The sequence below is a fragment of the Capricornis sumatraensis genome, chromosome 9, assembly GCF_032405125.1.
Source record: "Capricornis sumatraensis isolate serow.1 chromosome 9, serow.2, whole genome shotgun sequence".
In the NCBI taxonomy this organism is placed as follows: domain Eukaryota; kingdom Metazoa; phylum Chordata; class Mammalia; order Artiodactyla; family Bovidae; genus Capricornis; species Capricornis sumatraensis.
In genome coordinates, this window is record NC_091077.1 from 2,910,374 (window position 1) to 2,932,122 (window position 21,749).

The following is a 21,749-nucleotide window of genomic DNA, read 5'->3' on the forward strand; positions in this document are numbered from 1 at the left end:
TTAAAAAATATTTATTCAAAATCAGAATAATCTATTATATGTTAATAAGTTACATATTTTATGAAAATAACTCTATTTTCAAAAAAATTAATGAGAAGAGTGATATTGTTTTATGGTATTTTTAAAAATTTCTCTCAGTTCAGTTCAGTCATTCAGTCATGTCCAACTCTTTGTGACCCCATGGACTGCAGCACACCAGGCCTCCCTGTCCATCACCAACTCCCTGAGTTTACTCAGACTCATGTCCATTGAGTTGGTGATGCCATCCAACCATCTCACCCTCTGTCATCCCCTTTTCCTCCTGCCCTCAATCTTTCCCAGCATCAGGGTGTTTTCAAATAAGTCAGTTCTCTGCATCAGGTGGCCAAAGTATTGGAGTTTCAGCTTTAGCATTAGTCCTTCCAATGAATATTCAGGACTGATTTCCTTTAGGATGGACTGGTTGGATCTCCTTATACTCCAAAGGACTCTCAAGAGTCTTCTCCAGCACTATGGTTCAAAAGCATCAATTCTTCTGAGCTCAGCTTTCTTTATAGTCCAACTCTCACATCCATATATGACCACTGGAAAAACCATAGCTTTGACTAGATGGACCTTTGTTGGCAAAGTAATGTCTCTGCTTTTTAATATGTTGTCTAGGTTGATCATAACTTTTCTTCCAAAGAGCAAGCATCTTTTAATTTCATGGCTGTAGTCACCATCTGCAGTGATTTTGGAGCCCCCCAAAATAAAGTCTGTCACTGTTTCCATTATTTCCCCATCTATTTGCCATGAAGTGATGGGACCAGATGCCATGATCATAGTTTTACGAATTTTGAGTTGTAAGCCAAATTTTTCACTCTTCTCTTTCATTTTCATCAAGAGGCGGCTCTTCAGTTCTTCACTTTCTGCCATAAGGGTGGTGTCATCTGCATATCTGAGCTTACTGACATTTCTCCCAGCAACTTGATTCCAGCTTGTGCTTCATCCCGTCCAGCATTTCTCATGATGTACTCTGCATGTAAGTTAAATAAGCAGGGTGACAATATACAGCCTTGACATACTCCTTTCCCTATTTGAAACCAGTCTGTTGTTCCATGTCCAGTTCTAACTGTTGCTTCCTGACCTGGATACAGATTTCTCAGGAGGCAGGTCAGGTGGTCTGGTATTCCCATCTCTTTCAGAATTTTCCAGTTTGTTGTGATCCACACAGTCAAAGGCTTTTGCATAGTCAATAAAGCAGAAGTAGATGTTTTTCTAGAACTCTCTTGCTTTTTTGGTGATCCAGTGGATGTTGGCAATTTGATCTCTGATTCCTCTGCCTTTTCTAAAGCCAACTAGAACATCTGGAAGTTCACAGTTCACGTACTGTTGAAGCCTGGCTTGGAGAATTTTGAGCATTACATTGCTAGCATGTGAGATAAGTGCAAATGTGCGGTAGTTTGAATATTCTTTGGCATTTCTTTTCTTTGGGATTAGAATGAAAACTGACCTTTTCCAGTCCTGTGGCCACTGCTGAGTTTCCCAAATTTGCTGGCATATTGAATGCAGCACTTTCACAGCATCATCTTTCAGGATTTTGAAAGAGCTCAACTGGAATTCCATCACCTGCAGTAGCTTTGTTCATAGTGATGCTTCATAAGCCCCACTTGACTTTGCATTCCAGGATATCTGACTCTAGGTGAGTGATCACAGCATCATGATTATCTGTGTCATGAAGGTCTTTTTTGTACAGTTCTTCTATGTATTCTTGCCACCTCTTCTTTATATCTTCTGCTTCTGTTAGGTCCATATCGTTTCTGTCCTTCATTGTGCCCATCTTTGCATGAAATGTTCCCTTGGTATCTCTAATTTTCTTGAAGAGATCTCTAGTCTTTCCCATTCTATTGTTTTCCTCTATTTCTTTTCATTGATATGAGGAAGGCTTTCTTATCTCTCCTTGCTGTTCTTTGGAACTCTGCATTCAAATGGGTATATCTTTCCTTATCTGCTTTGCCTTTCACTTCTTTTCATAGCTATTTGAAAAACATCTTTCTAATGACTGACGATAGAAGACAGCTGAATTCTCTTAATTTGCATTCAATCTCTTGACGTAACATTATCTTGATTGAAAATCCAACTTCCTCACACAAATATGTAGTTGGAAAAAGAGGGAGTATATTACGGCCTTTTCAAATAATTGTGAATATTCTTCTTTGATACTACAGTAAAACTCAACAAGGGATAATTTTTTATGATTAATTGTAGTTTGGAATCTAAACTCCATCACATTAAATTCATTGGTCCACCTTGAAATGGCAACCCACTTCAGTATTCTTGCCTGGAAAATCCCATGGACAAGAGGAACCTGGCAGGCTACAGTCCATAGAGTCGCAAAGATTTGGACGTGGCTGAGCATCTAAACTGCGCATCTTGAATGGATCTTTTTACCTATGTACAATTTTGACATATATTGGCCATTTGGAAAATATGGGTTCACCTAATCAAGCAGATCTTCTGAATGTTGACATATTTCATTAGATGATATTTTTTAAAAATATTCATTGTGTATATTCACTACTAACATCATCCAAAAAAGTTCTTAAGTACTGGGAAGCTGTCAGGCTCCAGAGGCAGATATGTGTTTTTTAGGTTTCCAATTCTCTCTTGAAAACTTGAATTTTATCCTTGGCAACAAATACTATCAATTGTTTTCCTTGAAGTTACAGGGTCATTTTAATTGATGTAAAGGAAGCATCAGCCAAATACTGAAATGTGCATAACCACATGGGTCAGTCTTTTTTCAGGTAAAGTGGTGTTTGTGGGTAAAGTTCAGCTCACGTCAGGTGCACTAGTGAGCTTCTACAAGAGCACCATGAGACCTGTGTGCACAGCAGAAGTACCCGTGTTTACAGTCCTCCCTGCACACCTGCAGGTTCTGCAACCGCAGACCCCACCACTCTCAGTTTAGCAATATTAGAAAACTTTGAAATTCAAGAAAGTTCTAAAAAAAACAAAACTTGAATTTGCCGTGTACCAGGCCACTATTTACATAGTTTTTAGATTGTATTGGGTATTATAAGTAAACTAGAGGTGATTTAAAGTATACAGGAGAACGTGCATGAGTTTATGCAAATACTATGCATTTTACATAAGGAACTTGAGCATCGTCACATTTTGGTATCCAAGAGGGGTGATGGAACCATTCACCTAAGGATGCCAAAAGATGACGGCACTCCCCTTCTGTCACACAGAATATGAAAGAGACAGATACTCAGGGTTGAGATTTAATAAAACTGAAGTTTATGTTTTCAAGAACATCCTTAAGTCACACTCACTTTTTTCCTTTTACTGTATGTAGTAGTGAAGAACGCAATGGTATCATCTGGGGCTTCTGTCTCAGTTCAGACTAAGGCAGCAGTAATTTTACTCATCGTTCTATTATGTATGAGTGCAAATGTTAAGACAGTGAAAAGGCAGGAATATTTTATGGATATGAAGACAGGTTTGCCCTTGTGGACCCCCTGAAAGGGTCCTGGAGGCCCCCAGGAGCCCAGGGACAACACTTTGAGATGTCGCTCTAGGATATACCTGTGAATGGAATCACTGTCTGCCCTGTGTCAGTCACAGGCGATGCCAAGTGAGGCTGTATCCGTTTACACTGCCACCAGGGAGTTATTCTTGCTCCACGGCCTCACTGACACTTGAAGTTATCAAACTTAAATTTTTGTCAAACTGTTAGATGGAGCATCTTTTCATGTGTTTCGGACCTTCTTGTTTTCTCTTCTATGAAATGCCCATCCCTAATTTTTCTTCAGTTTTCTAGTACTGATTTGTCTTTTTCCTTAAGCATTTTTAAGAGTTTTGTGTGAGTATTTAAAATGTGTACTAGTTAATTTTCGGAGAAGGCAATGGCACCCCACTCCAGTCCTCTTGCCTGAAAAATCCCATGGATGGAGGAGCCTGGTGGGCTGCAGTCCATGGGGTCGCTAAGAGTCGGACATGACTGAGCAACTTCACTTTCACTTTTCACTTTCATGCATTGGAGGAGGAAATGGCAACCCACTCCAGTGTTCTTGCCTGGAGAATCCCAGGGACGGGGGAGCCTGATGGGCTGCCGTGTATGGGGTGTATGGGGTTGCACAGAGTCGGACACAACTGAAGCGACTTAGTAGTAGTTAATTATCCTTTGTCAGTTAGATGTACTGCAAATTTTCTTCCCCTGGTTGATTGCTTTGCCTTTCATTCTCATTATTTGTGTCTTTTAATGAATAGGTGTTCTTAATTTCCTCCTTATAAGGAATTTACATTTTTGGATTATTTCTGCCTTCATATTTTGAAGCTATGCTATTAGGTACAGACAAATTTAAACTCCTGCTATATTCTCAATAACTCAAAAATTTTATCTTTATGCAGTTACCCTTTAAACTCTTCTAATGCTTCTTGCCTTAGTCTTTTTTTTTGCCTTAAAGTCTATTTTGTCTAATATTAACATAGATATGTGTATTTATCATGCATATTTTTCTATTTTTATTTATATCCCTGTGTTTGGGATGTAGCTCTTGAAAATAGCAGGCAGTTGGATTTTTTTTTAATTAGTGACTAAACAAATCCATATAGAGTAATTTCTGATCTCTGTGGATTTGTTTTTACTGTCTTCTTCCTTGCCTTCTTTACCTATTCTTCTTTTCTCTTTTTTTGCTTCTTTTGGATTCTCTGAAATTGTGATACACTTATACAGTGGATTTATAAAATTATGTTTCCATTTTTAAAATTATGTTTCTAAAGGATATTTGCTAGCACATGAGAAGGTTCATGTGGGAAAATACAAAAATATAGTTATAGATAGAAACATACGTACATACATATGATTGATCCTCATTATTTGCCATCCTTATATCCTATAGTCATCATGAACACTGAATTGGCAAATACCGAGTCCTCACTCCTAAGGAAAATATAAGATTAGGTTCCTTGTGAGCGTCTCATCCCAGCCTTTTCATCAAACAGTCAATATATAACCTTGATTTGTGTGTGTTTCTGTTTAATGAGACCTTCTATTGTTGATTCAGTAACACTGAATTCATGGCCAACAGTACTACGGCACACGTCTGAATGAAGCTTATCAAACATATTTCTTCCCTTAGGGCACATGCCAGCCTCCATGTGCTTGGGAACATGAGGCAGCATGGCTGCGCTGCGCTGGACGGTTCCATCTCTGTGCCTGGGGCCACTTTGACCAGTGAAATCACCAACAAACAACACGAAAATGCAAAAAATGACACTAAGTAGATTAGAGAAAGGACACTTGTTTACAGTGCAGAAGCTGAAGCCAGAAGTCAGGGCATCAGCTCAACCTCAGCTGGGAACTCAGAGGTGCGCTGGGTGACAAACGTCCTGCTGCCCGGTGCATGTCCACAAATGGCCAAGAAGCGATGTGGGCGTGGATTTGCAGGTTACAAATGAAATGAAACATTAGGGACCAAACACAAAATTTATGAGTAATGAGCGTTACCTGTGTGTAGGGGTATATGATAGATCCATACATTAAGTTTCATCTTTCAGTTCAGTTCAGTCGCTCAGTCATGTCCAACTCTTTGCAACCCCATGAATCGCAGCACGCCAGGCCTCCCTGTCCATCATCAACTCCCGGAGTTCACTCAGACTCACGTCCATCGAGTCAGTGACCCCATCCAGCCATCTCATCCTCTGTCGTCCCCTTCTCCTCCTGCCCCCAATCCCTCCCAGCATCAGAGTCTTTTCCAATGAGTCAACTCTTCGCATGAGGTGGCCAAAGTACTGGAGCTTCAGCTTTAGTATCATTCCTTCCAAAGTAATCCCAGGGTTGATCTCCTTTAGAATGGACTGGTTGGATCTCCTTGCAGTTCAAGGGACTCTCAAGAGTCTTCTCCAACACCACAGTCCAAAAGCATCAATTCTTCGGCGCTCAGCCTTCTTCACAGTCCAACTCTCACATCCATACATGACCACTGGAAAAACCATAGCCTTGACTAGATGGACCTTTGTTGGCAAAGTAATGTCTCTGCTTTTCAATATGCTATCTAGGTTGGTCATAACTTTTCTTCCAAGGAGTAAGCGTCTTTTAATTGCATGACTGCAGTCACCATCTGCAGTGATTTTGGAGCCCCCCAAAATAAAGTCTGACACTGCTTCCACTGTTTCCCCATCTATTTCCCATGAAATGATGGGACCAGATGCCATGATCTTCGTTTTCTGGATGTTGAGCTTTAAGCCAACTTTTTCACTCTCCTCTTTCACTTTCCTCAAGAGGCTTTTTAGTTCCTCTTCACTTTCTGCCATAAGGGTGGTGTCATCTGCATATCTGAGGTTATTGACATTTCTCCCGGCAATCTTGATTCCAGCTTGTGCTTCTTCCAGCCCAGCATTTCTCAGCAATACATGAACCGTGAACTTCCAGATGTTTTAGAAAAGGCAGAGGAACCAGAGATCAAATTGCCAACATCCGCTGGATCATGGAAAAAGCAAGAGAGTTCCAGAAAAACATCTACTTCTGCTTTATTGATTATGCCAAAGCCTTTGACTGTGTGGATCACAATAAACTCTGGAAAATTATGAGAGATGGGAATACCAGACCACCTGACCTGCCTCTTGAGAAACCTATATGCAGGTCAGGAAGCAACAGTTAGAACTGGACATGGAACAACAGACTGGTTCCAAATAGGAAAAGGAGTACGTCAAGGCTGTATATTGTTGCCCTGCTTATTTAACATATGCAGAGTACATCTTTAGGTGTATAGAAAATATAACTAGAAGGATATGTCAAATCTGTGGATGGTTTTGAGGTTTTGACGTTTCTGAGATCGTCTATAATGATGATGGCTGACTTTTAAAAAGTTATTTGTGTTCAAAAAGTTATTGACAAAAAGTCTGAGTGTGGTTCTTATGTCTTTCCTAGCCTTGTTTCAGAGAGAAGACTAACAACCTGGAAGCTTACGTGAAATGGTTCAACAGACTGTGCTACCTCGTGGCTACTGAGATCTGCATGGTGCGTAGGAAGCCAGACCTTGAGCTGGCCTGGCCAAAGCTGGCATGGCCAAAGCTGGCCGGGGCTGGAGAGGAGCCCCCCTGGGGGGGACCATGATGAGCCCATCTGTCTCCTAGCCCAGCGCCAGGCTGAGCACCCTCTGGGACACCAGGTGTTACCTGGCTTGCCTGTAGAGACATTTCCCCCTGAGTAGAGCCTGACGTGAATCCACCTACCAGTCCCAGAGGGAGTCAGAGAGATGCTTGCTGAGGGAGAGGGGAGTAGGCTATCCGCTTCTCCCACCTGGGCCTGGGGCAGCCTGGCCTGCAGCTGAATTCTGTGTGGCTCACTCGGGACTAAGAGGTAGAAATAATCCAACTTTAAGAAGTGGGAGATCGCCCTTTGAAGTCCAGGTCCCTGGCATCTCCCAGAAAGCAGGGAGACTCGGCAACACCGAGCTGGACGTGCTGGCCACTGGATCTCAGCCCTGCCGGGCCTCCTCCCCTCCTTACAGCAGTGGGGCCCTCTCCCCAGGCCATTCCTCCACTGTGAGGTGAAGCCCAGGGCCCCCTGTCTCAGGGACAGTTTGGAGGAAGCGTATGTGCTGGGGTGGGCTCTCTGGAAGCAGACAGAGCTTGGGGGGTAAGGGGTTTGTTTATGGGGTCAACGCTTGCAATTGAGAAAGTGGGAGAGGCTCAAGCGGCTCCCGTCAGGACACCCACACCCAGCCGTGGTCGAGCCTGCTCGTCCGCCTTGCTCAGTCACTGTCGCCATCGCTGTGGGGGCTGCCCTCCAAAGCACAGCAGGACCTCAGGTGGCAGCCCTCTGAAGGTTTCAGGTGTCACAGCTCCAGCAGTAACACAACACACTTCTCAGTGGCAGTAAAGACCACACCGCATGTCTGGGAGGCAGGCGATCTCCTTAGAGAGGACACTGTGGGGTTCCCTGAGCCCTGCCTCTTCTGACGTCACATCCCTGGCCTGGGAGCCAAGAGAGATGGGGCTTTACCTGAGCAAAACCTGGACCGAGCTCACCGCAGAGCCGGGCAGCACTCGGCCAGAGAAGGACACAGTCTGGTTCTGAGCCGTCAAAGAGGTCAAAGTCTCATACACTCAGCTGGCATTGGGGGTGAGGTTGCACAGTCAGTTGACAGAAAGCAGTGATGGGGCTGCTAGGGGACAGGGCCTCCGGGTCACTGTGTGGCCACCACACCCCATGCAGAGTGAAGGCTGTTTGGTGCTGGGAAGAAAGGTGAGGTGGCTCTGCTTCCTGGACTTAAGAGAAGAGATGCTGGAACTGAGCCTGAGAGGAGGGGGACAGGAGAGGCCCCCAGTGCCCCCCATGTTGCAGGCGGCTCATGGGTCCCCACAGAAGTCCCACCACCCCCCCACTTGACCCTCTGTGCAATGGACTCTGTGCTGCCTCCCCCCGGGGCATGGTGAGACCCTGAGTCCTCAGGCTGCAGATCACCCTGGTCTGAAGCATCTCAGCTGGAAAGTTTAATGAGGGGCAAGATGCCTAAGCAGGTCAGCGCAGGGTGGGGACCCCTCATCACTGAGGCTCAGGTACCCTGTCCCCAGCCAGCCAAGAAGAAACAGAGGGCCCAGGTGATTGAGTTCTTCATCGACGTGGCCCGGGAGTGCTTCAACATCGGCAACTTCAACTCCCTAATGGCCATCATCTGTGAGTGGGCCGGCCAGGCCTGGGGCCCCCGGGGCAAGTGCTCCCAGAGAGGATGGGGTGGGCGCAGCCAGGCAGTGGGGCGCCAGCCAGGATGTGCCTCCAATTCCCCTACCTCATTCCGAAGGTCCTGGGGAGGTGCCCCTTTAGAGGCAAGCCCAGTCCTTTCGATGTGCTTGGTGAGAGCTTGGCAGCATGTACCCAGATTCAGGGTGAGTGGGGACCAAAAGCAGGCTCCTGGTCACAGTATCGGCCCGTGCTGTGGGCATGGGGACAGGGGCCTGCACACACAGAAGCCAGGCCAGCCTGGACACAGCGTCCATTAATGCCCACCCACCCCTCATCTGGCAGGCTGAGGCTCCCCCAAATGTCAGCCCTCGTCAGGGTGTAGCCGGAGAGGATTAGGAGGTCAGCCAGCTGGGGGCTCCCCAGAGGAGCTGTGTAGCAATAAAACTATGCAGCCCAGAAGAGCCCTGCCAGCCTGGCCCTGCACCCAGCTTAGCCATCCCTCTTCCAGCGGGCATGAACATGAGCCCGGTCTCCAGGCTGAAGAAGACTTGGGCCAAAGTGAAGACAGCCAAGTTTTTCATCCTTGAGGTAAGCAAGGCTGCTGGGCTGCTAGGGCCCACCAGCATCCCCAGGACACAGTTGCCCAAATGCTCCCTGTCTCCTTGCAGCACCAGATGGACCCAACAGGCAACTTCTGCAACTATAGAACAGCCCTGCGCGGGGCAGCCCACCGCTCCCTGACTGCCCACAGCAGCCGGGAGAAGGTAGGTCAGAGGCTTGCCTAGCCCTCAGAGCTCCTCCCTGCTCCGGACCACCTGGGCTCAGGGGGGCTGTATCAGAGAGCCTAGGTGGGGACTGGAAGGTCGCTTGGTCCAATGCCTGCCCTTCTACAACCCCTGGAACAGATAGTCATGCCACCTTGCTTGAATGCCTCCAGTATAGGGAACTCACCGTTTCCCCAAACAGATCAAGACACTCCCCAGCAGCTCTAACTGGTGGCTAGATGGACGGATGGGTCAATGGAAGAATGGATGGGAGAAGGATAAATAGACGGGTGCAAGGGTGCGAGGAGAGAGGGGAGGAGAGATGGAAGGAAGAGTGGGAGGCTAGAGGGTGGAAGGAAGGTACAGGGAGGAAATGAAGGAGGGGAGGAAGGGAGGAAGTTTGCAGGGGTTGCCGCAGCCCTCCAGCGCCCCAGGCCGAAACTTTGAGGCCAGAAGTTCACTCTGCTCTCTTCCTGCCCGTGGCTGGCTCCTTCCGCCCCTCCCACTCCCCTAGTCTCTGTCGTGAAGCCCCTCCACACAGGTCTGTCTGGGTGACCTCCATGTTGAGCTGGGTTCCGATGGAACTGCTCAGGTCCAGAGAACAAGGGCACAGGTTTACAGTCGTGAGGATGCACAGAAGTGGTGAAAAATTCTCCCACATGGGAAATGCTGCCACCCCGAGGACCGCTCCAAAGGCCCTGCCTCCAAGAAGCCTGCACCAGGCACCTGAGGGGCCGCCTCTGTCCCCAGAGCCCCACTGCGCTGAATCCCCACCCTCCATCCCTCTCAGCGGGGCTCCCCATTCCAGCTCCATTAGCCATCACACTCCGGAACTGGACTAGGAACTCAGCACCACAGTGAGGGGCTGGAGACGGATGGAGACCACTCCACTCTGGGCCCAGTGAGGAAGAGGGCAGGACAGGGCTCTGGAGCAGAGCCTGCTGGTCCTGTCCTGCGTCCACTGCTTACCACTCTATGAGCTCGTATGAGCTACTGTACCTCAGTAAAGAATCTGCCTGCACTACAGGAGGCCCAGATTCAATTCCTGGGTCAGGAAGATCCCCTGGAGAAGGGATTGGCAGCCCACTCTAGTATCTTGCCTGGGGAATCCCATGGACAGAGGAGCCTGGGAGGCTACAGTCCATGGGGTCGCAAGAGTCAGACACAACTGAGTGTGAGTTACTTAACCCTGAGTCTCAGCTTCTTCATCTGTGAGATGGGGTATTAAGAGCCCTACTTCACAGGACAGTGATGAGGATGAAATGTGATCCCATCTGTACGCAGTTTAGCACACGAAGTGCTCAGGCCCACCACTGACGCCCCGGCGACCAGGGTGCAAGTGGAGATAGGAAGGGTCTAAACACGGCATGGGGAGTGGCAAAGACGCCCCTCACTGTGTAGGTTGTCTCCCACCATACTGGTGTCAGGAATGAATATCGTGCCATGCGCTCACTGTCTCCAAGCCCTGGCACAGAGAAGACATGAGCAAATGGTTGCTGAATGAACATAAATCTAGGATAACCAGTTCACCCCAGTTTGCCTGGGACTGCCCCAGGTTTAGCCCCACAAGTTCTGCATTCCAGGACACTCCTAGTGAGCCTGGCTCTGGCCCTGGCTTAGTGGTCACTAGCTAGATGACCTTGTGCCAGGCCCTGACACTCCATGGGCCTCAGTCTCCCCCGCTGCCCTGCCCAGCTGAGCCAGCCGTGCTTTGATGCCGTCCCGAGTGCTCAGTGCTCAGGTTCTCACCTCCAGGCCCCTGTCAGCTCGGATGGGGAATGATCTAGGCATTCCCTGAGCCAGAAGTGTCAGGACTTGAGGGACGGGCTGGAAGCTGGCTGTAGCTGGACTGGCCACATGGGCCCAGCTCTGGAGCCTGAGGGCAGAGCAGATGTGTTATTTCCAGGCCTGGAAAAATACAGCACATAAGCTAGGTAGCTTACAACAACAGAAATGTCCTGTCTCAAGTGCCAGAGGCCAGAGGCCAAAGTCAAGGTTGGCAGGGCCACGCTCTCTCCGGAGGCGCTATGGAAGGGTTCTTCTTTGCCTCTCCTGGTTTCCGATGGCCATAGGCATTCCTTGGATAGTGACTGCATCACTCCTACCTGTCTCTGTTTTCACATGACTATGTGAAACAGATAGTGTATGTCCAAATTTACCTCTTTTTATAAAAGTACCTGCCCACATAATCCAATGTGACCTCATCTCCCCTTGATGCCATCCATAGCAAGACTGTATCTCCAAGTAAGTTCCCGTTTGTAGGCAATGGGGTTTAGGACATGAGCACGCCTTTTCTGAGGGGCACGGTTCAATCCACACACACAGTTCAGCCAGCTGACCGCCAACAGTAGTCTAAGCTGTTAGCAGCTGATCTCCTTGCTTGTGCTAAGTGCCCAGTCACTTCAGTCGTGTCTGACTCTGTGTGACCCTGTGGGCTGCAGCCCACCAGGCTCCTCTATCCACGGGATTCTCCAGGCAAGAGTACTGGCGTGGGTCGCCATGCCCTCTCCAGGGGATCTTCCCCGCCCAGGGATTGAACCCACATCTCTTATGTCTCCTGCATTAGCGGGCAGGTTCTTTACCACTAGCACCACGTGGGGTCACCAGGTGCGGAATAAGGAGGGAGAAACAAGACATCCGACAGTGAAACAGACAGCTGGCCCTTCTCAGGCTGAGTGCAGAAGCCCGTCCCTTCAGGAGCCAGAGTACGGATGTTTCCTGGCCTTGCCCTGATATGGCGCGATCAGATCTTTAGCTTCAAGAAAGACATTGTTAAATATATTTGTAAAAGAGGCCACAGAGTTTCTCAGCAGATGATTTACATTCCATTTTTTAAATTCATAAAACCAAAACTTTTAAAAAATTGTTCTTTTCCATCTATTTATTCTTGTTTTAATATGTATTTTATATTTAGCAGTGTGCTCAGCACACACCATTCCTCCTGGGGCACGTGAGTGAGGACGCCTGTCTGTGGACCCATGATCCATAGGGGGAAGTTCTCACTGGCCTCTCCCAACAGACGATGGGAGAAACGTTCAAAGGCCACTGAAACTCTGCATCTTTCCCCCAGCCCCGACACGAGGGGGAATGGCATTGTATACAGCAGGAGCTCAATCAGCACTGGGGTCCGATGGGGCCTGGGAGAAAATAGTCTGGCTCCAGTTTGTGCCACCTCTGTGGTTTCCACATTGCCCGCCCCCATGGTGCATACTAAGTAGTCTATAAGCCGTGGGTCTCTGAGACTGGGCAGCCTTGCCCAGGAAGTCTCTTCTGCCCTCTGCATAGGGGTATCTGAGGGCCCTGGGGCAGGGGGCTGCTGACACGGCTGCCTCTCCCCTGTGCAGCCCCTGTGGAGAGGCCAGCTGGGGACTGACCTGCACCCTCTCCCTTCCAGATCGTCATCCCCTTCTTCAGCCTGCTCATCAAGGACATCTACTTCCTAAATGAGGGCTGTGCCAACCGCCTCCCCAACGGACATGTCAACTTTGAGGTAGGGTCCAGGCCCTCGGAGGGCCTGCCACCAAGTTACAGAGACTGATAAGAGCTCCCCAAGCTGGCCCCGAGTGGCTGGATTAATGTAGGGCTCTGAGGCAGAGTGCAGCAGTTTGCAGCCAGCATCCGGGCGGGATTGTGGGGGTCCCTCCACATCTTCTGCAGGAGGAGACTGAAGCTCGTGAACACGTGGATCCCCACTCTGTAGAGGCCTTGTGCCCAGCACAGGTGAAGTAGCATAATTTTCAGTCCTTAAGAAGCACCAGGCTGGTGAGAGAGAGAGCCGTGCAGACCCACGGTGACAACCGACGAGGTGCTGTGACAGGAGCCGCATAGGGGCACAGTTCAAGGTCAGGAGAGGCCTTCCAAAGGAGGGGCCCTTAGCAGCAGGAGGAGGTGATCAGGCCAAGTGGAAAGAAGAGATAGAGACTTCCCCTCCCTCTGCAGATAACTCATCACTGGCAGCTCAAGTGTTCTTCCCTCCTCCAGGAAGCCCCCACTGACCTCACAGGCAGAGGGAGGCCCTTTACATAGTGGGCTGTTATCCATCAGTCACAGCATTCACGTCCCCAAGCTCTTTAGAAGCAAGGCCAGGCTGATCCACTCCGTCTTGACCAGACACACAGACTCAGCCAGCACATGTGTCTCAAAGTGGCTTGTGGGCCAGGCATGGAAGGGGAGCGATGGAAGAGGAGTCCCAGGGGCACAGGCTAGTGACAGCAGATGGTCACTGAGTCAGACAGAGCATCGCATGAGCAGTGATTCCCAATCCACAGGAAAGCAGGGGCTTTTCTCCTGCAAGTGGGCCAGGCCTACCCTGGTACAGCCCCACTCATTCTCCAAGTGGTAGCAGTTCTGGGCTGGCCCTTCACTCTGTCCAAGTCTGTCTCTCCCGCCATGGACAGGGCTTCTGCCACGACCACACAGAGGGCCTGGGAGGCGTGGACATGCAGCAAGGCTGGCCAAGGGGTCTGCCACTACCTCCTACTGACAGGGCCCGCAGTGAATGCCTGGCCTCTCTCACCTGGAGCTGCCTCTGCTGTGGGCCTCACCTGGACACCCCAGCAGGTCTTCACACGCTACCCACAGACCTGATGGCCCCTGAGGGCTGGGCATGGCTGGACAAAGCCCAGTCCAGCAGGTGGCCTGAGTGCCGCATCCCAGGGGAACAGTCCAGGCTGCAGGCAACAAGGAAGAGGCTGGGCTTGGGAGAGACCACAGGGGCTAAGGGGCCAGGGAGTTCACAGTGCACACCCTGTCTTTTGCCTTTCTTGCAAGGCCTAGGAGGAAGGGTGGGTGGTTGGACAAGAAAGCAAGGTATTTAAGTGGCCGCAGATCCCTGGGCGTGGGCAGTGGGGGCTAGAGGCAGACACCAAGGCTGATCAGAGGAAGCCACAGAGTGGGGTTCTCACCCAGTCACAACTTTGTATTTAAAAAGCCTTCTTTAAGTTAGCAGTTTTTAAAATTTTAAATAAATGTATTTAAATTTTACTCAAAATTCAATTCAATGAGTTAAATTTTCTTTAAATACATTTATTTAAATGCATTTACATCTCAGACTTGCTATAAGTAGGGATATATCACTTGCCATAAGTTGAGATAACCACAAAAATAAGCAGAATGAAACCAAAGCAGGAGTCACCTCTAGCTTAATGCACTGCCTGCTGACGGCCATAGCCCAAGACTGCCCTTTCCCCAAGACAAGAGAGGCGGATGAGCCTTAGGTATTGGGTGTGGCAAATTCTTCACAGAGAATAAAGAGAGATGACCAGCATCCAGATTTCCTGAGTGACTCTGTCATTTTCTGCCCCATGATCCACTCTGCCCGCCCTAGAAGCAGGCCTCACTGGGAATGATGAGAGAGGCAGGGCCAGCCCCACTGTCACAGGTGACCTCCAGGCACTAAGGGCGCCTGCACTTTATGTCTCTATGTCGTTGGCAGAAATTTCTGGAGCTGGCCAAGCAAGTAGGAGAGTTCATCACCTGGAAACAAGTGGAGTGTCCCTTCGAGCAAGACCTCAGCATCACGCACTACCTGCACACTGCCCCCATCTTCAGCGAGGATGGTAAGGCAGCCCCTGGCCTCCCTTACCCTCAGCCATGAAACTCATGGGAGGCCTCTTAGTCACATCACTGTTCAGGGCCCTTGCTGTGAGCGGGGATGCACCACACCTGACTGTACTGGTTCTGGGAGGAAGCAGAGAAGACTGCATCCCCCAGCTGGGAATTGCTACCCCCAGAGCGCAGGAGATGCAGGTTGTGGCCCCAAGGCCAGGCTGCTCCCTGGGCACAGTTTGGAGGCTGTTGGACATTGGAAATCTGAACGATGTTTGGCCCTAATTCCCTCATCAGGCAAGTGGGCATGATGATAAAAACAGCCCTCCCTGGGCTCATGCGGGGATAGTAAAGCACTTGGCTGACTGTGGGTCTTTTCACAGCTGGTGTTTGTGTATGTATGTATGTACGCAATGTGAGTACCGGTGTACATACGTGTGCCTGTGTAATACACACTGTCATGAAATAAGGCATCCATTCTCCCAAGCACTGTTAATATCTGTCCCCTTAAATAGGTTAGCATTTCCATCTGGTCACTTGTCAGATACAACAGATTTGCTTTTGAATTTACTGAGTATACTCCCGGAGCTGCCTCCTCCAGAAAGAGAAAGTAATGGAGAAGCAAATAGTCATCTGGGGCTGAGTTGATGACCTTCGCGGGGGCAGTGTGGCTCCATGGTTAGCTGCTTTCTGGATGCAGGATGTCATGGGACCATGCTGGGAGGACCCTGCTTAGCACACAGGAGGCCTGATTCTCATCACGGCAGGCATTCTACACATGGACCCACACTTGTGCTCAGGAAAACATCATCTGCCACAAATAAAAAATTAAGGGAAAGAATATTTTAGTGACTTGCTTCTGAATTAATATTTTCAATTTGGCCGTTTTTTATATTTTGAAGTTAGTAAATTTGGGGGGTCTCACCCATATCTGGAGTCTCCCCTACCACACATAATGATAAGCTCACCAGCCTGGGTGCTCCCACCCCAGAAGCGGTGTTACCTATTGGTACCTATTGCATCTATAAAGTTGGGTAATGAGAGAAACTGCTTCCTAGGGCCATGGTGAGAATTAACTGACGGGGCACCAGCAAAGCCCACAGGACTACATTCAATCAATACTAGTTGTATTTGTTTCTTATTGATGTTGTAACAGATCACCACAAATCTGGTAGCTCAGAACAACACAAATTTATCCTCTTCTGACTACAGAAGTTAGCAAGTCTGAAATTAGTTCTACTATGCTGAAATCGAGGTGTTGGCAGAACTGTTTATTTCTGGAAGCGTTAGGGGGGAAATCCATTTCCTGGCCTTTTACAACTTCTAGTGGCTGCCTGCCTGAATTCCTTGGTTCGTGGCCCCTTCTTCCATATTCTTCTTATACCAGCCTCTGCTTCCACCATCATATTGCCTTCTGAAGTCAAGTCTCCCTCTTTCCCTCTTGTAAGGATACTTGTGATTGCAGTTAAGACCCATCCAGATAATCCAGGATAGATAATCTCCTCATCTCTAGATCCTTAACTAAATCATATTTGTGAAGTCCCTTTTGACCATATTCAGGGGATTAAGACCTGTATCTCTGGGGCCCTTATTCAACCTACTACACTAGTTATTATGATGATTATTGTCATTAGTGGAACCTGGGCAATAAAAAGTGTCAGAGGCACATTAGGAGAGAGGTGGGGAGAGTCTAGGGCCAGGAAGAGGAGAGGTTTGGGGGTGCATTTCATTCACTCCTTTAGTCTACAATATTTGTAGAGAGTCTGCTAACTGGCAGTCAGACAGACTGCCATGAACATATAAGTGAAATCCTGGCCCTTCTGGAATGCCCTTAGAGGGAAGCACCTTCCATTTTAACCCTCCTTTCTTCCTATCCTTCCCTCCACCCTCACCCCACCCCACCACCTGACACACACACACACACGCATGCAAAATAAGGCTGAGAAAATCAAAAAAAGGAACATGTATTAGGCCCCAGTTAGGATGGTCAAAGCCTCTGACAAAAGCCTGGCCCTGCCCTCAGTCCCATCAGACCTCTCCTGACAGGACGTGCTGGCAATCCAGTCAGCTCCCTGAAACAAGAGAAAATAGAGAAAATCTCTACATAGAATATATACAGAAGAGTCAAATGGAAATTTTAGAACTGAAAAAATGCAACAACTGAAATAAGAAAACTGAATGGATGGGTTCAATAGCATAATGGAGAGAACAGAGGAAAGAATCAGTGAGCTGAAAGACAGAACAATAGAAACTATACAGTCTTGACAACAGAGGAAAAATAGACTGAGCCAAGCCCGGGAGGCCAGTGGGACTGTAACAGAACACGTAGCACTCACGTCATCAGAGTCTGGGAAGGAGAGGACAAACTGGGTACGGTTGAAAAGTACTCAAAGACGTAATGGCAAGAAATGTCCCTATGTGGAAAAGACATAAACCTACAGATTCGAGAAGCTGAGTGAATCCCAAACAGGATAAACCAAAAGAACCTGCACCGAGACATATCATAATCAAACAACTGGAAACTAAAGGGAAAAAACTATCTTGAAAGTCCTGAGAGGGAAATGACAGTACCTATAGGAGAAAAACAGTTCAGATGGCATCAGGTTCATCATCAGATGCCATAGGGGCAGTGGCACATTTTTCCAGTGCTGAAAGAAAACAACTATCAACCCATAATTTTACATCCAGGGAAAATATCCTTTAGGAACTTACTGTAGCTAAGGCAAAATGGAATTCTAGAAACTGTTCAAGGAACCCATAAGAAAAGAAAATCAAAACACAGAACAAAAAGAAAGCAATACATGAGTAAATTAATAAACAGGCAGACATAAGCTCTAACATATCAATATTATATTAACATAAGTGATCCAAATACAGAGATTGGCAGAGTAAATTAAAAATGTGACCCAACTATATGCTGTCTACATGAAACTCATTTTCAAATATAATGATATAGACAGGTTGAAAAGTAAAATGATGGGAAAACGTTGATCAAAAAAAAAAAAAAAAAACAGAAATGGCAGTATTACTATAAGATAAATTACTTCAGAGCAAAGAAAATTTCCAGAGACAGAGAGGAACATTCAGTTCAGTTCAGTTGCTCAGTCGTGTCTGACTCTTTGTGATCCCATGAACCACAGCACAGCAGGCCTCCCTGTCCATCACCAGCTACTGGAGTCCACCCAACCCATGTCCACTGAGTTGGAGATGTCATCCAACCATCTCATCCTCTGTCGTCCACTTCTCCTCCTGCCTTCAATCTTTTCTAACATCAGGGTCTTTTCAAATGAGTCAGCTCTTCACATCAGGTGGCCAAAGTATTGGAGTTTCAGCTTCAACATCAGTCCTACCAATGAACACCCAGGACTAATCTCCTTTAGGATGGACTGGTTGGATCTTCTTGCAGTCCAAGGGACTCTCAAGAGTCTTCTCCAATACCACAGTTCAAAAGCATCAATTCTTTCCACGTTCAGCTTTCTTTATAGTCCAGTTCTCACATCCATACATGACTACTGGAAAAACCATAGGCTTGACTAGATGGACGTTTGTTGACAGAGTAATGTCTCTGCTTTTTAATATGCTGTCTGAGTTGGTCATAACTTTCCCGCCAAGGAGTAAGTGTCTTTTAATGTCATGGCTGTAATCACCATCTGCAGTGATTTTGGAGCCCCCAAAAATAAAGTCAGCCACTCTTTCCACTGTTTCCCCTTCTATTTGCCATGAAAGTGATGGGACCTGATGCCATAATCTTAGTTTTCTGAATGTAAGCCAACTTTTTCACTCTCCTCTTTCACTTTCATCAAGAGGCTCTTTAGTTCTTCTTCACTTTCTGCCATAAGGGTGGTATCATCTGCATATCTGAGGTTATTGATATTTCTCCCAGCAATCTTGATTCCAGCTTGTGCTTCCTCCAGCCCAGTGTTTCTCATGATGTACTCTGCATGTAAGTTAAATAAGCAGGGTGACAATATACAGCGTTGACGTACTCCTTTTTCTATTTGGAACATTATGTAATAATAAAATGGTCAGTCCACCAAGAAGATGTAGCAATCCTAAATGTGTATCCACCAAGCAACAACGTTTATGAAGCAAAACTCAATAGAACTGAAAGGAGAAATAAATAGATCCACAATTATTAATATTATTGGTGACTTCAACACCCTCTGTTAACAACTGATGTAACAACTAGGGAGGAAATCAGCAAAAACCAAGCAGAACTCACCAATACCATCAAAGAGGATCCAATGGACATTTATAAACAATTCCATATAACTATAGCAGAATACACATTTTTTTCAATTGCCCATAGAACATATACCAAGATAAACCATATCATGAGCTACATAAGACAAAGTGCAACAAATTTAAATAACTGAAATCATACGGTATATATTCTCTGATCACAATAGAATCAAACTAGAAATCAATAACAGAAGACAACAGGAAAATCTCCAAATGCTTAGAATCTAAACAACATACTTCTAAATAATCCATGAGTTAAGAAGTCTTGGGGAAATAAAAAATAATTGAACTAAATGGAAATGCTATCAATATTTGTGGGACATAGCTAAAGAAGGGCTGAGAGAATTTTACAGCATGGAATGCATACATTAGAAAAACTGAAACACCTTGAATCAATCATCTCAGTTCCCACTCCAAAAACCTAGAAAAAGAGGAGCAAAATAAACCAAAAGTCAGCAGAAGAAAAGAAATAAGAGCACAAGAGAACAGAAATCAATGAAATGGAAAACAGAACCATTTTAAAAAGTTAATTAAAGAGCTTGTTCTTTGAAAAGCATAATAAAATTTCCATCCTCTAGCAAAGAACATCTTGAATAAAGAAAAATGAGAGAAAGACAGAAATTATTAATATTGGGAATGAAACAGAGTATCACTACAGACTCTGCCAACATCAAAAGACTCATAAGAAAATACTATGAAAAACTATATGCATGTAAATTTGACAGTTTAGATGAAATGGACCGATTTCTCAAAAAACACAAACTTCCACAACTCAACATAAAATAGATAATTTGAATAGCCCTATAGCTATTAAGAAAACTGAATTTTTCATTTAAAAGCACTCCGAAATGAAGTATTTGAGCCCATATGGTTATCCTAGAGAATTCTATCAAATATTTAAAGAAATAACACCGACTCTGTACCATCTCCTTCAGAAAAAGAATGAAGAGGAGGGAACTTCCCAGGTTGCCTTATAAAGCTAATATTATGATATCACAGTCAGACAAAGACAGTACATCTAATACAGACTGATGTCCCTCATGTATACAGATGCAAAAAATCCTTCAGAAAATATTAGCAAACATAATTCCACAATATATAAAAATAAGCAGATATCGTGACTTATTCCAGAGATGTAAGGCTATTCAGTATTTAACTAGATAACAAAGAACCCAGAAAGAGACCCACACGAATATTCCAAGTGATTTTTGACAAAAGTGCAAAAGCAATTCAGTGAAGGAAAGATAGTCTTCACAACAAATGATGCAGATGTATCTGGACACCCACAGGGCAAAAAATGAACTTCAACCCAAGCCTCACATTTTATACAGAAATTAACTCAAAATGGATCACAGGCTTGAATGTAAAACTATAAAACTTTTAGAGAAAAAAAAAGAGAGAAGCAAGAGAAAAATCTTCAGAATGTAGAACCAGACAAAGAGTTTCTTATAAAACTAAATATGCAACTACTGTATGACTCAGCAGTTATTCTCTTGGGCATATGTTTATTCCAGAGAAATGAATGTTTACATGTTTTCACAGAAACTCATACACCCATGTTTACAGAAGCTTAATTTGTTACAGCCAAACACTGGAAACAACCCAGATGGCCTTCAGTGGGTGAATGGTTAAACAAAGTATGGTATGGAATACTATTCAGCTACAAAAAGGAATGCACCCCACTGATACACACTACCGCATGGATGAATCTCCAGAGAATTACAGAGTGAAAAGAGCCAGTCCCAAAAGGTTACATACTGTGTGATTCCATTTCTGTAGCATTCTTGAAATGACAGAATAAAGATTCAGGGGACAGATTAATGGTGGTCAGGGATTAAGGAAGGAGTGGGGCTAGACGGGCGCTGGGTGTGGCTGTAAAAGGGCAGCATGAGGGATCCCTGTGGTGATGGGATGTTCTGCACCTTGACCATGTTGACACCAGTATCCTGGTGATAATCTCATCCTATAGTCTGGCAGTTGGTTCCTGTTGGGAGAAACTGGGTAAAAGGTGCATGGATCTCCCTGTGTTACCTCTTACAATTGCATGTGAATCTCCGGTTACATCCCAGTAACAAATTAATTCAAAAGCAAAAAGCAGGTGAGACTGTTGGGTGTAGAAGAGGTTATTACCATTGATCATAAATGCATAATATCACTTCATTTTCTGATTAGGTCTTTATTTGGCTTCTTATGAAAGTGAGAGCCCAGAGAACCAAACAGAAAAAGAGAGGTGGAAATCTCTAAGGTGAGTCTATGTGCCAAGACAAGGTTGGAGGGTGAGGCGGCAGGCTAGAGGGAGGGGTAGGATGCTGGGGAGGACCCCTGGGCCAAGTCAGAGCTGAGGGACTTCATCAGTTGTCAGCCTGATGGGAGGCCCTCCGTGGGGGTGGGGGCAGGTCAGACCAGGGTCTTAGAGGTTAGGGAGGAACTCAAGCACTGGGGTATGGAGAAGAGGCGAGGACCATGACCCGCCAGAGCCTGAGGCTGCCTCGTGGGCAGCTGAGATGTGTGCCCCAGGGCCTGGAACCCCAGTCCATACTCGT

At 46.5% G+C, this 21,749-nt stretch overlaps 1 protein-coding gene across 1 annotated transcript in view; it reads left to right on the forward strand.

Annotated features, from left to right (window-relative positions):
- The window catches only part of RASGEF1C (RasGEF domain family member 1C), a 33,404-nt gene that overhangs the window by 11,427 nt on the left and 228 nt on the right, over positions 1-21,749 (forward strand). The window contains exons 6-12 of the mRNA XM_068980592.1: positions 6,896-6,985; positions 8,545-8,647; positions 9,162-9,241; positions 9,322-9,417; positions 12,812-12,907; positions 14,852-14,975; positions 21,379-21,451. Coding sequence (XP_068836693.1) covers positions 6,896-6,985; positions 8,545-8,647; positions 9,162-9,241; positions 9,322-9,417; positions 12,812-12,907; positions 14,852-14,975; positions 21,379-21,451 — 662 coding nt within the window. The remainder of the gene's footprint in view (positions 1-6,895; positions 6,986-8,544; positions 8,648-9,161; positions 9,242-9,321; positions 9,418-12,811; positions 12,908-14,851; positions 14,976-21,378; positions 21,452-21,749) is intronic.